This window comes from Labrus bergylta, chromosome 3 (genome assembly GCF_963930695.1).
Source record: "Labrus bergylta chromosome 3, fLabBer1.1, whole genome shotgun sequence".
Classification (NCBI taxonomy): Eukaryota; Metazoa; Chordata; class Actinopteri; order Labriformes; family Labridae; genus Labrus; species Labrus bergylta.
In genome coordinates this window covers 28,732,256-28,747,157 of record NC_089197.1, presented here as the reverse complement: position 1 = coordinate 28,747,157, position 14,902 = coordinate 28,732,256, and the positions used below count along the sequence as shown (strand labels likewise).

The window sequence follows — 14,902 nt, the reverse complement described above, 5'->3', positions numbered from 1 at the left end:
CAAAGTTGATGGCTTGAACATGGGATGTTTGTCGTCTTTTGATCACTACATTTTAATACTGACTTCTCTGAAGTATATATACAAATATAAATATTTTCAACTACTCACTGTAACGTAGTTTGAGTTTGCTTAAAAGTTCTCCAATCATCCCAATCAAAACACTTCAGGGTCAACTGTCAGAGATAAAGTGCATGGATATGAGATTAGAAGTATTAGGAGGGATATTTAGATAACTTAATAACTAAAAGCAAATGGATTATAATATCTGCAGCCAATAATTTTTTTTTTTCATTATTAAGAACCCGTGTAAACAGTTTACACGGGTTCTTAATGTTCACATGTTCAAGTGGAGAAAAACACAAGGAGATAGAAGCATTGTCTTGACCATTGGCCCAGTTTATCACCACACAGAAAATAATGAAACACCTTTAATTCAACATTTATACAACAGCCATAAATAATACTGAACGTGTAAAAAAATAATGTCAAACAAAATAACAAGAATCAATTCTGAACACGAGAAACCATCAACATTACACAGAAATTCAACTTCAGATTCATCTCTATCTGATTAACACTGATTCTAGCATGTTTAGCTTCTGAAACTAAGATCTGTGTCTCATTAGTTTTATGGAGGACATTGCATGTTTTTCTAACATTAGAATATAATGTTCTTGATACAGTGAAAATTGAGCAACACTCAAACAACACTGAGTCTGGATTCCACTTTCTTTTTTTCTATAAATTGAAATGCAGACATTCAGCCTAACTACCAGGAACAAAGCTTAAATTTAAAATGTTCAGCTGCTTAATACTTAAGAGTCAACTGTATGTCGGGAACAAATATTGTACAAAACATTAATCACATTGGGCTTTCAAGTTAAATCCTAAAACTAAAACAAGAAGACGGCACATCTGTGAATTCCAGCCACATAACACTCTGTATAAAAAACACAATTGGCATTTTTGTCACAAAAATACTAACAAGGCCATGACTGTTATCAGACCTACAATATTATTGCTGCTGATAATGTGTATGTAACTAGTGTAGGTTTACTGTATGTACTGAGGAACAGAGCTTAAGCTGATCTTTGAAACTAAACTGTCAATAATTGGCAAGCAGAGATGTTTAATCAAAACACACAGACTGTTCTGGTTCTTCGTCTGAGCAGGGTTCAGTATGTAGGATACTGAAGACTGACTGCTCATTGTTTCCATAACAGAACTGTATTTATACAGTTTGTAACACTGCCTCAACTTAAGTTAAGACTTTAGATCCTTGAACATAAATGTTGCTTTTATTTGATTGGACATTCACACAGGAACAGAGAGAGAGAGAGGGGAGAGAGAGAGTGAGAGATCAGAATCAGGAGTAGATCCTGCAACCAGTGTGATAAAGACTTAAGCCTCTGTATATGGTTGCATACTCAACAAACTGAGCTAAACCATCACCCCTAATTATTTTTATGTTTAAAGTCTGTGTTTCTTTTAAACTTTCTATTTCTATCATAAAACCTGACACACCTCTTACCCCCCACGTCTATGCTGCTCAACTTCTCTTCCTCTAGGACCAAATGTTTGTAGCTAGGCGCCTCATCCTAATTCTTCTTTATCTGTTACCGCAATGTAGAGAATACGGGCCCTTGTTGTTCATTTGAATATGTTGCGTCGTTAATAGTGATGATGTTGATTTGTAAAATGTTTTTTTACTAATCAATTTAACTACTCATATATATATATATATATATATATATATATATATATATATATATATATACACACACACAGGATATTTTTTGTTACACAACAAATGTTTGATACTTATTTTATTTGATCTCTTTATCATTTTTCTGCCTTGTTACTGTTATGATGTGCTGCAAAACATGTTGCAATATCCCAACATAAATATCAAACTCTTAAAATGCCCTCAATATATCACTATGGAAAGTGAAACTGGTCTTCAGTTGTAATCAGTATTTCACACTGAATGAACATCAGCACATTATGTTGTAAAACTGCATCAAATCAATATTCCTTCAGGCACTGTACATTGTCTAATTCTTTCCCATGAAATGCTGAGATGTTGTCTTAGAGGTGTGTGTCTGTGAACATGGTGTGTTCCTTTTTCCCAGAACTGAAGGCTTTGATGGCGTCCACAAACTCATCTTCTTCCACATACTAAAAGAGAACACACAGAACTCAATTACACATTTAAAACTCCTGCAACAGTTTGATGACATCACTGTAAACTCAGTGACAGAGAACCATTAGTGATGGTGACATCAGATAAATCTTTGATCCTTGAATAGTCTTTTGCTTAAGCGAACAGTGGTGGATAATTATGTCAGTGTGAACAATGAATGCTCAGGCCTTAGACAGAAATATATATACTGCAGGTACATATATATATATCATTTTGTAACGTGGATAAAGCTCTGACTTTTCAGAATACTCAGGAAGCTAGACCAATAACCATTGCTGACAGTGTAGACCCCTGTCGGCTCAGTTGTGACGCTCTGCTAACTGTGCGGCACACAGTGTTGTAAACTATCAAGTCATGGCTAGTTCTGCAGGACAAACTAAGAGATTTCCAAATCACATTACTTCTTGTCTTCTTATGATTTGTAAAAAAATAAAAAATAAAAAAGAGCTATATCCAATAAATCTGTGATAGGCCATCTGTTACAGTGGTGGTATCAAAGAAGAATATAGATCATGTATTTTGTATTGACTGCACGGAAGGATCATCAGAGAGCTTTACTTCACGTTTAAAGCTCCTGTGAGGAGTTTTTATCTGAATATGAAACAGACTGAAATGAATACTGAAGCCTTGTAATGACCTACAGAAGTTATAGAAACCATCATGGACAAGACTGACTAGATATAAATAATGTAACATTTGTAACAACTTCTTCTGGGTTTGTGAAGAAAAAGCATTGACCAGCACACGGGCAAAGAAATAAGGGATTACACTTTTTCCACAGGAGTCTCCCAGATGAACATTAGATGAAAGCTCCTTTAAGTAGCTCAAAGTAAGTCTATTAGCGCATCTGTTTGGCTCATTCAGTCTTATCTGTGTTGCTGAACAATGTTTGTTCATACATTTCTCTGTGTTTCAAGATCTGTTGACACAATATCTTTGACATTACAGCTCTTAGACGGCATCAGTAAAAACAGTTGAGGTGATTTCAGTTAAGGGTCGGGGTCTTCCACTTCCACTTTAGCCATGTAGGCACTAATACATGATGGACTGTCAGAACTGTCATGACAGAACTGTACTTGACATGTCATTTTAAAATCCTTATTGAACATACACATTATTCCTTCCTTACCAGTCCAGAATCTTGTCCCAGTGGATTGTCCCAACCTCCTTCTTCGAGCATCAGGGACTTCCTGTCGATCAGCTGACTAACACTGCGGTGCAAGGAATGCTGGGAGTAACTCTGGCTGAGGTCTGTGTCACTGGGGACCCTCAGGACCGACATGGGGCTGAACCGGGAGCTGCTGCTGATTATCTTTGTGTCTGTCAGACCCTAAAAAATAGTTTTTATAGTCAGACCGGAGTTAAACTGACTTATCTACAAACAAGATTAACTTTATTCTACTTCTGAATTTCTTTCAGTTCAGATTCAGGAAACTTTATTTTATATCAGACGGATAATGTAGTTTACAGCCAACCAAGGTACATTATTTAAAAAAAGACAAGCACAGTCAAAAGTAATATCATATACACAATTTAATATACACACCTTTTTATTGTTGTGTACATGATATTGATATTAGCTGTCATTGTCATATTATCAACAATCAACAGGGGGCTCTGCTTAGCAAGAACCGGACCTTGGATAATACAAAAGAGGGGCTGAGGCTGAGCTTCTGCTTTTTATAACATATGAATAATCTTAGTACACACACACACACACACACACACACACAAAGCATGCACGCATGCACAAACAAAACAAGCATGCGTGGCACCCACACAAATTCACAGTCCCGTACCTCAGTGTACACAGTGAAGCTTTTAAGAATAACGTTGCTGATCTCAACACAGCCTGCTACAGTGTCAAACTGCAGGGGGACAATAAGACACACATATAAGGCTTTGACGATGAAAAAAAGAGAAAACAATCTTACTGTGGGACGGTCAGGGAGGAGCACAGAGCTGTGGAGATGTTTAGAGCACAACTCAGGACAGGACCTCTGAGAGAGAGAGAGAGAGAGCGAGAGAGAAATACAGAGTGTGTGTGTGAGAGAGAGAGAGACAGAGAGAGAGCGAAAGACAGAGACATAGAGAGAGAGAGAGAAATACAAAGAATGTGTGAGAGAAAAAAGAACAAGAAAGAACAAGAAATATTGACAGAGAAAAAAAGAAAATATTCTATATAACATACATTTGTATTTCAAAGGCAAAGCTGGATGATGAACAAACTTACTGTTGTAAATATATTAAACAAATCTAAATTAGTTGCAGTTTTCTTTTTTTCTCAGAAACAATGTTAATGTTACACAACTCCTTAATTTTAAAAGCTCAGACAATAACATTCAGATGTGTGAGGGTAAACTGAGCACGTCACTCTTCGGTAACTGTGACAACCCTGAGGCTGTCCCGATTGGTGTGTGATTGTTACTAATCCTGTGTCTCTATGTGGCCTGCAGACTGTGAGTGGAGAAGGGGGTCGTTAGGCCAATCCAGCACACCTCATGGGCTCCCATGCAGCTAAAGAAGCTGCAGAACCAAAGCTCACTCTCTCTCATTCACAAGGTGTGACTGCCAGCGAGCACACCAGCAACCTACCTGACGCTCCTTTTGTTTTGAACACACACACACACACACACACACACACACATACACACACACACACACACACACACACAGACACACTCGTCCATGCAGACATGACATTACTGATCTTACAAATTGACATACTTTTTTGAGTGAGTAAATGTTAAAATATAAAGATTTAAAATGGTAAAGTTGGTTTGAGCTTCCTTCTTTGTTACAAATAGGAGCCCTTTTTTTAGCCCTGTCAGCTGGAACAAAGAATTAAACACAGCTGCTCTGTCAGATCTGGATCTTTCTCAAAGATGATATTTTCTCCATTCAACGCCCTCTTGCTCTGCATCTCTCACCATGTACATCTCTCCCCCTGATTTCCTGCTCTTCTGAAGCATGACCAGCGGAGGGCGCTCTCTGGCTGATGGATGCTTCCTCAGGGCTCTAGAGGGGAGAAAAAAAACATTCAACCTGAACAATCTGTAAGTGGTTTTAGATTCACTCTGCTATATTGTACACAAAACAACAAGTACTGCTCAGTTTTACATATTTGTGTGGTTAATGAACTAGTGCAGAGTCCTTGAGAAGGAGACTTTTTTTTTGTTTTCTATTTCATGCCTTAATCTTTCACTTTTTGCTTGATACATTTTGATTACCTTTGTAGTACCAAGCCCAGCAGTAAGGCGAGCAGAAAGAGACCAAGCAGCGCTAACAACAAGATGAACCACAGCTCAGAGTAAACTGGTGTGGCTGTCATGCTGATGCCGTGTTTACCGCTGTCTTCAGCCTCAAGAGGAGGACCTGCAGAGACAGAAATATTCAATATACTTATTATATTATGTTGTTTTTATTGTGTTTGAATTGCTACTTTTACACAAATTAAGTCACAAACAAATAATTCAAGTTTTGTTGTGTGTCCATGTGTGAGTTACCTTGGCCTGTGGCAGGGCTGTATCTTATGATGGGAGTACTTGCACTTCCACTGTTTGTGGTACAAGTCACCTGAAATGACAAAGCTAGAAGAGAGGGAGGAAAAGAGAACATTTTAAATTCTGACCTTTAGTCCTCTAGAGACCACAAGAGAGCAGACTGGTTGTGATTTGTAAATAGAAAACAAAGACACTTTGGTGGTTCACAAAGGAACATTTTTCGTTTTCAAGTCCTAGTTTTCAGGATGTCTCTCCTGTTGTCACTCAAACACTCTCAACTCACAACTACGACTCATTCTGTCAGAGTCACAGAGTTTCCCAATTCTCTGAAACACTCTCGACACTTTATCACATCACCTCAATCAAATGATTACCAACCTGACAGCCAAGCACATAAATTACTGTGCATTAAAAGAATGAAGCATGTTGACTCAACTTTGAAAAACACTTGTGATTTATGATCATGATATCAGAAGCTTATTGCTCATTATTGTTACATGCTTCATGCTCCAGGCAGACAAAGTTAATGAATTGTATTCTCTCACAATAACGGTAAACATAGAGTTTTAAAGTTGTAGTAAAATTATGTTTCATTGTAAATACAAACATTCACACATTATAAGTGTGTATTTATCCATGTTTCCACCTCAAATACGTTTGTAAGTGGATATAGATTATACACGTGTCATTGGTGTGTTTGTTGCCTCACTTTTCTGCGATGTGCGTGGAATATGGAGGTAGCTGTAGAAGCCAGTGTAGACCCTCAGCCGGCTCTCTGTCACACTGTACTCCTTCAGGTACCCGTTGAGGGAGAAGGACTCGGTCCAGTCCAGCCAGATGACGGTCAGGTTACTGTCCACTGAGAAAGGAGACATGTACTGGGGGGCTAGAAGGAGAGGGGGGAGAAACCTTGTTTATGCATGTCTCATGGTGTGATCGCTCAGTGGGATGAAGGATTGAACACATTTGTTACCTTCGCTCAGGGTGGTGACTGTTGTCCAGTTGGAGGCAGTGCTGCCCACATTGTTGAAACAGGCCGCTCTCAGCTGATAACTGGAGTATGGTTTAAGACCTGCAGAGATTAGTTTAGTTTGTCATTCACACAAAAACAACAAAGATAGACAGACAGCACACTGAGCATCTACATCTTTTGTTTGTTTGTTGTCTTCTCCTTCCTTTAGTCTCTCTCAGTTCATTTTAAGAATTCTTATTTACAAACCACAAAATAAGCCCCTTCCTCTTTTAGTTGTGTTTAGTTATATTTCCCAGTTTTGTATTAATTACTAAGTAAACAAGTAAACACATTTTTAAACACATTTTTAAACACAAGTAAACACATTTTTAAACATATCTGTTTTTTCCCTTGACTATATTACTGCTTTCTTCAATAGTGTTCAGTTGTTGTGTTACAGTAAAGGACCATAGGATCACATAAATCAATTAAAACATTGACTTGCGATGACCAAGGAGTGACCTGTCATATTGTAGCTCCGTCTTTTGCCAAAAAAAATAATTTCCACTGATCCTTCTTGACAGGGGAGGAGTACAGGCTGGGGGGGCTGCGGGCAAGACGATCTGAGATGTAGCTCACAGCTGGAAATAGAGAGAGATTCAGTGAATCATGTTATGCAGTGTTTATCGATTCACAGTCTTTACAGAAATCCAAGTCCATAAGTCCAAGTCTGAGAAGACACTAAAACAATGTGCTCTTTTTAGGTCTCACCTCTCTATGACTCCATTAGGTGCCAGAGGCTCGTCCCACTGGAGCTGAATGGAGCGGGAGGTCAGGGTGACGGGCTGAGGAGGAGGCTGCTGGGCGGGTGGGGCAGCTAGGGTGCGGAGCTCAGTCAGCAGACCGCGGCTACAGCACTGTCAGAGGTTCAAATGGAGACTTTAAGGATTTATAGTATTTCTAACTCTAAAAGGACAGAATCTTTGCAAAAAAGTGACATATCAATCAAATCTCTATTTCTACTGTTCTGAGTTTTTTTTTTTGAAAAAGTGGTGCTGGTTACGATGATTTTTATGTATTAGTTGTCCTACCTGATAACATGTGCAGGCCTCCACTCCTACCCAGTACTGGGTGTAAGGACGTAAACCATGGAGTGTTTGTTGATGGGATGTTCCCTCCGACAGCTACAGGAAGGGGAAAGTTTTGGAGTTGTGTGTGGTAAGAAAAACAAATTGTCAGGAGGAAAAGGAGGATTGAGTAATTATTTCTTTGTAGTTATTTTAAGGAACTGACGAGGAAGACAGTGCAGAAATCCAACAAAAAACCACAATACAAGTCATTATTGAGTGCAATATGTTGTTGTTTACCAGAGTGTTGTTGTTGTTGTTGTTGTGGTTTAGTGAGAACACTCTGTAGAGGCTCACAATCCCATTGGGTCGGGCTGGAGGAGGGATGTTAACTACTGCTGAAGTTGCAGAAACACGCAGGAAACTAGGGGGGCCTACACCCTCAGGTGGGGCGGGTCCTGTTCTTCCATTGGTCCACGCACTGGCAGCAAGACCGGCAGAGTTCACTGCCCACACCTGTTGGTCAGAACAGCAAACAATAAATATAAGTCATTTTAAATACAGAAATGGTGAGATTCCTGTACGTTTTAGATTCAATGGTAAAAATGCAGTCAGACATAAACTTTTCTTCCTTGCCTGATAATTTTGGATTTATTGTATTAACTCCTCAATGATGAAAGCTTCCCTCAGTTACCCAGAATCCACCAGACTACCAAAAGATAAAGTCAATTTATCGGACCATCCATCAAAACTAACATCAGCACTGAGAGCAAAACCTTTTCAACATGCAAACTAACACTAACATATCTGCATGACAATTACTTTTCACCTTCATCAAGGAGTTATTCTCACACACACCAAGCACACACATGCACGTGGTAATCTTATTTGTGTGCTTGTGTTGGGTATAATTAGAGGGTGTACACAGCGAAGGGTCAGGCAGGGTGGAGATTTGCATGTGTAAGTCATCTGTAGCCTGTCAGAAGTGGTGCAGAAGGCAGATGGATGGGTCTGAGCTTTACTGTTCAAAGTGTGTGTCTGTGTGTGTGTGAGGTGTTGTTCGTAGCTGTGGAAGTGGGCTTTGGTGCATGTGAGCGTGTGCATGCAAGAGTGCTAAGAGTTGAATTAACCTCAATAATAGTCAATTAGGCTGTGATCAATCAGCCTGATTGATCTAAGTGACAGCACAGATGGACTGAGATGGGAGAGGGGAAGAAGGAATGGAAGATGGAGCGACTGGTGGAAAGAAAGAGGAGGAGAGGAGGAAGGGTAGACAGAGCACCAGCAAGGAAACCAAGAGACACTTTTTTGAGCTGAGCTGTTTGTTTTTCAGTTTAAATGAAGCTGCTTGGACAGTGATAGGTTAGGCTCAGCATGTAACGCTGTATTTAAATTGTGCTTTTTTTTAGCAACACAGACCTTCTCCAACATCACATAAAACCTTCTGTATAACAATTGTTGCATAAATGATTGCACTCATCATAGTTCACACAAGGAGGATTTCTTACCAAGAAAGCTCGACACTAAATAATAATAATAGTAATAATAATAATTTATCCTTTATTAATCCTGCAAGAGGAAATTCAGTTTTACACTGTCTAATGAACATGCTACACAAACATAGGCTGAAATACACACACATGCACAAACAGGATCCTATAGACATGCACTAATGGAGATAAGCTAGAGTGAGGGGGCTGCCCACAGCGAGCGCTCCAGAGCAGTTTTGGGGTTCGTTGTCTTGCTCAAGGGCACTGTGGCAGTGCTCAGGAAGTGGACTGGCACCTCTCCAGCTACCAGACCAATTTCCGGCCTTGGTCCGTGCCGGGGCACTACTGTACAGACTGAGCTACTGCCGCCCCAAGGGGTTTAAACTTATTGTTGGGTGTTATATAAACCTGAGTAGTTTCAACATAATTCTTGTAACCAACAATATAAAAGGTAAACTCGTACAACCCCACTTTAAAAAGCTAAACTATCCTTATAGTAGCATAGTTTTTTTTTTTAACTCTAAGTAAGTTTTAAAATATATTTTTCTCTTCATGTTCAAAAAATTATATTATATGATAATTTTACAATAAGTTAATTAAACCATTAAAGTCGTCTAACAAAGAAGATGATGCTCTAAACAGGAAGTCCTGTTTAAAGAATTACCATACAATAACACAGAACACAGGATTTATTGTTTTTCAGGAGTTAATATGTTAAAAAACTATGTTTCATCATTTACCATCTCAGTCCCTTCCACTGTTATACAGGGTAATGCAGGTATAATGTCATTGAACACTTCATATAATGCGTCTGACCTTTGTGCTAATTTTGCACCTTGCAATAACAGGTAAATGAATCCATTCTCATAAATGTTACAAGTTCTACCTGGTACAGATGTTTGCATATACACACCACTTGCTAATACTTTGCTAAACTTGAGGGGAAAGTTGACCTGGGCTTAATAAAAAGACATTGTCATATCCATGGCCCAAAGCAGCAGCTATGTAGTTTAACAGTAAGTACATACACTTTTACTTTGTATTCATGTTTTGTCAACCTTTTGTTCCATTGTCCATAGTGCAGTGGATAAAGAAAGAGGAATAAGTAAGAGATAACAGGAAGAAGGACAGGAGTCTGTAAGGAGAAGTGTGAAGGATGGGGGAGAGAAATAGACACGTAGAGACCCTGGTATGAATCAAATTCAAATACAAGCATGCAGTTTACAGCTACAGGTAGACACCCTATAGGCTTCATAACATCTGGCATTAAAAGAACTGTTCCTTCCCATGAATAAATGAAGTAATGTTAACACTACTGGCACAGTATGAAAAGCACACAGAGGTCTGTATGTGTGTATGCGCAGTATCCTCATTGTCTTGATTCTGCCTTATATTGTAACAAAACGTGATGAACAAATTCTTGCTGTAATTGATATAATATTTCCTGCTTCACATTATTGGGACAGAGCTTTTTAGAAAGAATTCATGATGTCAGGTTAAATGGCCTGACAAAAAAAGTGCATTAGCATCAGGCCATGTAAAAAGCTTTGTTATCAGGAACTGTGGCTTGAGTTGTAGTTTTTAAGAGTTTCAAATAAATCTGCCCCGCCATCGTACAACATTATGACTGCAGCAATAAAATATTTCTCCCCAGCAACAACCATGTTCTTCCCCTAGTAGCAACACAGTTAAAGTCTTGACGTGACTTAAAGGCTTTGGGCTTGATTAAAAAGTTTTTGCCACATCGAACAGAGAGAAAAAGTTCAAAACTGAAGTCAGTGCGGATCACCTTGCCCTTGATCTGTGCTAAAAGGTAAAACTAATTTCTCCGCCCTTATATCATCCACAGACTTTTTACTACTCTCTCCTCTCCTCTCCTATTGGGCCGTGATTTGGCTTATTGGGCACAAAATAAAAATATACGCTGTTAAATGCCATGGCAGCAAAGGAGCCACCATGGCAACAAAGGACTACAGGAAACTCTTCGGATGTATTCGAGCCTTTTTATTGGACACTCTGACTGCGGGCTTGATCGGAGTGCTCTGATTGGCCATCGGAGCTACTTGGCGGGTGCATCTACTTGAGGTGAAGGGGCTAAGTTGTGTGAAAGTGGGCAGTAATTAAAACCAAGCATAAAGCTGTCAATAGGAGCTTATGACCCAGTGTAATTAGCCTAATATGATTTCTCTCTCTGCACTGTGGTGTGCTAAACTGAACTGACTTATCGTCCTTGTGTACGACGGAAACACAGAGATAAAGGATGAGAGCCAAAACGGTACACAGACGGATTAACAACTACATAAAAATAAAATCCACGCAGGTAAGAAATTTGACTGATAAATTGTTATAGACAGGCAGACACTGAAAAATAAAATCTTTGCTGGGAAATGTAAAAGAGGGGTGTGATGGACAACTTTATGAATATCCCAAAACTTTTAGCTTTTCTTGTTGCCTCTCTTTCTCTGTTACACACTCAACAGATGTTACGTTAAATGCACACACAAACACAGAGCACTACTGTGTACACTTGTTTATGGACATCACACACACACCAACACCTTGTCCATGTTGCCCAATCCTGCACCGACAAATCCCCAGGAGACGTGTAGCGGTCACCATTAAAAGGTCTTTCCAATACAAGCTCTGTTACCAAGGGGGCTAACAGTTAATTCGATTGGCTGGCTGGTAATCAGGAAGTGGGGGGCTCTGAGGGCCCTGTGATTAATGGCTCTGTTGCCCGCTCGTCATCTCCCATAGCCCCTCCCTCCCTCCCTCCTCCTGTCATAAATTAGGACCCTCGTAAATAAAGACGGCACCACAATCAGGGAAACTCAATCAATTACACAGGTTCTCTGGCCTCGGCTCGTATGTCTGACAGGCAGGAATGCTAATGTTATTGTTGCTTCCAAAGGGCTAGCCTGTCAATTAGCAAAGCAACGCACAGCACAGCTGCATGAATATGGGCCCTCCATTTAACACCTGTCTGATCACTGTGCTTCTGTGTGAGTGTGTGTACGTCTCTGTTGTTGACGTTGGCATGCATGATGATGATGTCAGTTAAGGTGTGTGTGTATGATTTGTGTGACTGTGTATGTGTGACTAGGCTTTTGTGAAGCATTTCATTGTGAAAACAGGCAACCTATTCCTCAGTGTCAGTAACATCAGATCTCATTTCCAAATGAGGTTCACAGATCACAATAAAACATCCCACTCTGTTTCCATGCAGAGGATGGAAAACAGAAGTTAGGAGAGTTGTTAAAGTTTAAAGCTACTAAGCTGACGAGTGTTTTTATTGTTATTATTTCTCTGTACAAGAAGAACCCATTCTTACCTTTTCTTCTTTTGCTATAATTTCTATTGTGTCGATTATCTGGTTCTGGATATATGTAATTTTTTTTAAATATAAAAATGACTTGCTTCCATTTCTATTTCCAATATGAAGAGATAATGTCTGTCAAATTTGCCAACTTGCTTTAATTATGTTGGATAACTGCATCTCTTTTCTTAATTAATAAATAAAGACAAAATCTTAATCCGGTTCATATCTGTTTGTACAGATGAAGTATCCAAGTAGAAGGCTGGATCTCAATTTCTACAGTTTAATATCACTTAAAAAAAAGAGCGATTGTTATTTAGATTTTCTAAGGAAAACACATACACACAAACCAAAGAAGCATAGTACCTGGTACTGGTATACAGTATAAGGCTGCAGTGCTTCGTCTCTGTATGTAGTAGAGAGGTTCCTGAAGACCAGTGTTGCTGCGACCCGACTGTGGGTTTCAGTGGTTTGGTCCAGCCTGCGGTACACCTCAAAGTGAAGGAGTCTACCATTTGGCTGTGCAGGAGGGGACCAGGTGAGTAGAAAGGTGGTCTGTAGGCCGGTGTGTGCATCAGAACGCAGGTCTAACAGTGGTGCTGTTTGTCCAGCAGGGGGAGCCTCGAGAGTGAGTACAGATAACCAGTCACTGGAGGAGCAGCCAAGCGCTGTGCAAGCCTCAATCCGCACTTCATACCTAGACACACATAAAAGCATATATTTTTAAAAACAAAAACCTGTTTTGTTCATTAATTTGTAAAAGACAAATATAAGAGAAAGACTCTTACAAACACTTGTTTTTTCTGAAACAATTGACAACTAAACCAGTGTACAATAATTACAGCATGCACAGGGCACCTGCAATCTGAAACATATCTAGACAATCAGCCAAATACCTTACAACACAGAAAACTAAAAGGGGTGTAAAGATTATGTCTCCTGCTGGCAAATGTATAAAACAATGCATGATTCTCCAACAGCATGTTCTGTCAGATTCATTACAAAATGAATCCAAACATCACAAATATTTTTTATCAACACCATGTTCAATGATCATTCATTGTGATTATTTTCTTAACCATTTGTCTGTCAAGCTCCAATAAAATACAGCAGCCAAACCAAAATTATGAGCTCACTACTTTGGGAGAAATAAAGGTGATGATAGTGAGGACTGAGAGGAAGAGGGAGAGAGAACAGGTGATGAAGACAAGTTCAATAGATAAAAGGTCATCAGAGAGAGAGGGGGGAGCAATCTGAAGATGATAAGACTGATGAGTTATTATTATCTGAACCTGATCAAATTGACAAACTCACACTTACACACACACACACACACACACACACACACACACACACACACACACACACACACACACACACACACACACACACACACACACACACACACACACACACACACACACAACATACCGTCTACACTGCTGTCTTTTTCTGAGAGAGTGGTAGATCCTCTCTGTCTGTATTTCTCCACATCACATTTTTGCATTTTGATATGGGCATTATTATCCAAATGTATTATACATATACAGCATTTGACTTATTTGATAATTGTGTAGGTGTCTCCTGACTTTGTAAAAAGTAAAATAGCTAAAATTAACAAAGATGTTGTTCATCTTTGTGCAAGATTATTTTCTATACCATTAAAACAAGCAAAATGACTAAAAAGAGATTTGGAAGATATGTAAAAGCTTTTTGGTTACATTTTCATTCCTCTGCTCACTTTACATTAGTGTTTGGGATTTGTAGGTTGTATAGTCTACCAAAGATTTTCCTTGTTACCTATAGATGGCACTACTTTCCCTCTTTATCACACATGTATCTCTTATTCCTCCCCATACTTTCCTCCATTACAATACCTACTATACATGGAAATAGAAAATAATGTTATTCATTTTCATTTTTCAAGAACAATTTTCAGGAATGCCGTTGAATGAAAATGCTAAATCTTCTACCTCCAGGTTTACTGTTTAAAACTCCCCACATATTCTTCCTGCTTATACATGAACTGTACAGTGCCTTCAATAACAAACACATTTTGCAGCATAGATCAAAGAAGTTGACTGTAGTGGAGTTCTGCTTCGACTAACCTGTGGTAAGCAGCCAGCCCGTGCAGAGTTGTGAGTCTGTTAGAGTAGTCAGTCTGGTCTGGAGTGAACACAGTGCTGGTGATGCTGAGCTGGACCGGGTCTCTGTGGTAAACAGTGTAACTCACAATGTCTCCATTAGGACGGGCTGGAGGATTCCACTCCACTCTCACCTAGAAAAACATACAACATAGAGGATGAACAATTTAAACTGCAATTTCAAAATGTTAGCTGCAACTCATATTGACTTAGTAGATGAATGACTT

General features: G+C 39.2%; 1 protein-coding gene across 1 annotated transcript in view; it reads right to left on the bottom strand.

Annotated features, from left to right (window-relative positions):
• Window positions 1–373: 373 nt before the first annotated feature.
• The window catches only part of ush2a (Usher syndrome 2A (autosomal recessive, mild)), a 192,969-nt gene continuing 178,440 nt past the window's right edge, over window positions 374–14,902 (bottom strand). The window contains exons 82-95 of the mRNA XM_065953099.1: window positions 14,640–14,809; window positions 12,898–13,228; window positions 8,026–8,241; window positions 7,750–7,842; window positions 7,430–7,575; window positions 7,181–7,299; window positions 6,680–6,778; window positions 6,416–6,592; window positions 5,710–5,793; window positions 5,434–5,578; window positions 5,134–5,221; window positions 4,003–4,071; window positions 3,333–3,533; window positions 374–2,178 (exon numbers count right to left, since the gene is read on the bottom strand). Of these exons, the coding sequence (XP_065809171.1) occupies window positions 2,089–2,178; window positions 3,333–3,533; window positions 4,003–4,071; window positions 5,134–5,221; window positions 5,434–5,578; window positions 5,710–5,793; window positions 6,416–6,592; window positions 6,680–6,778; window positions 7,181–7,299; window positions 7,430–7,575; window positions 7,750–7,842; window positions 8,026–8,241; window positions 12,898–13,228; window positions 14,640–14,809 (2,028 nt within the window). The 3' untranslated portion in view covers window positions 374–2,088. The remainder of the gene's footprint in view (window positions 2,179–3,332; window positions 3,534–4,002; window positions 4,072–5,133; window positions 5,222–5,433; window positions 5,579–5,709; window positions 5,794–6,415; window positions 6,593–6,679; window positions 6,779–7,180; window positions 7,300–7,429; window positions 7,576–7,749; window positions 7,843–8,025; window positions 8,242–12,897; window positions 13,229–14,639; window positions 14,810–14,902) is intronic.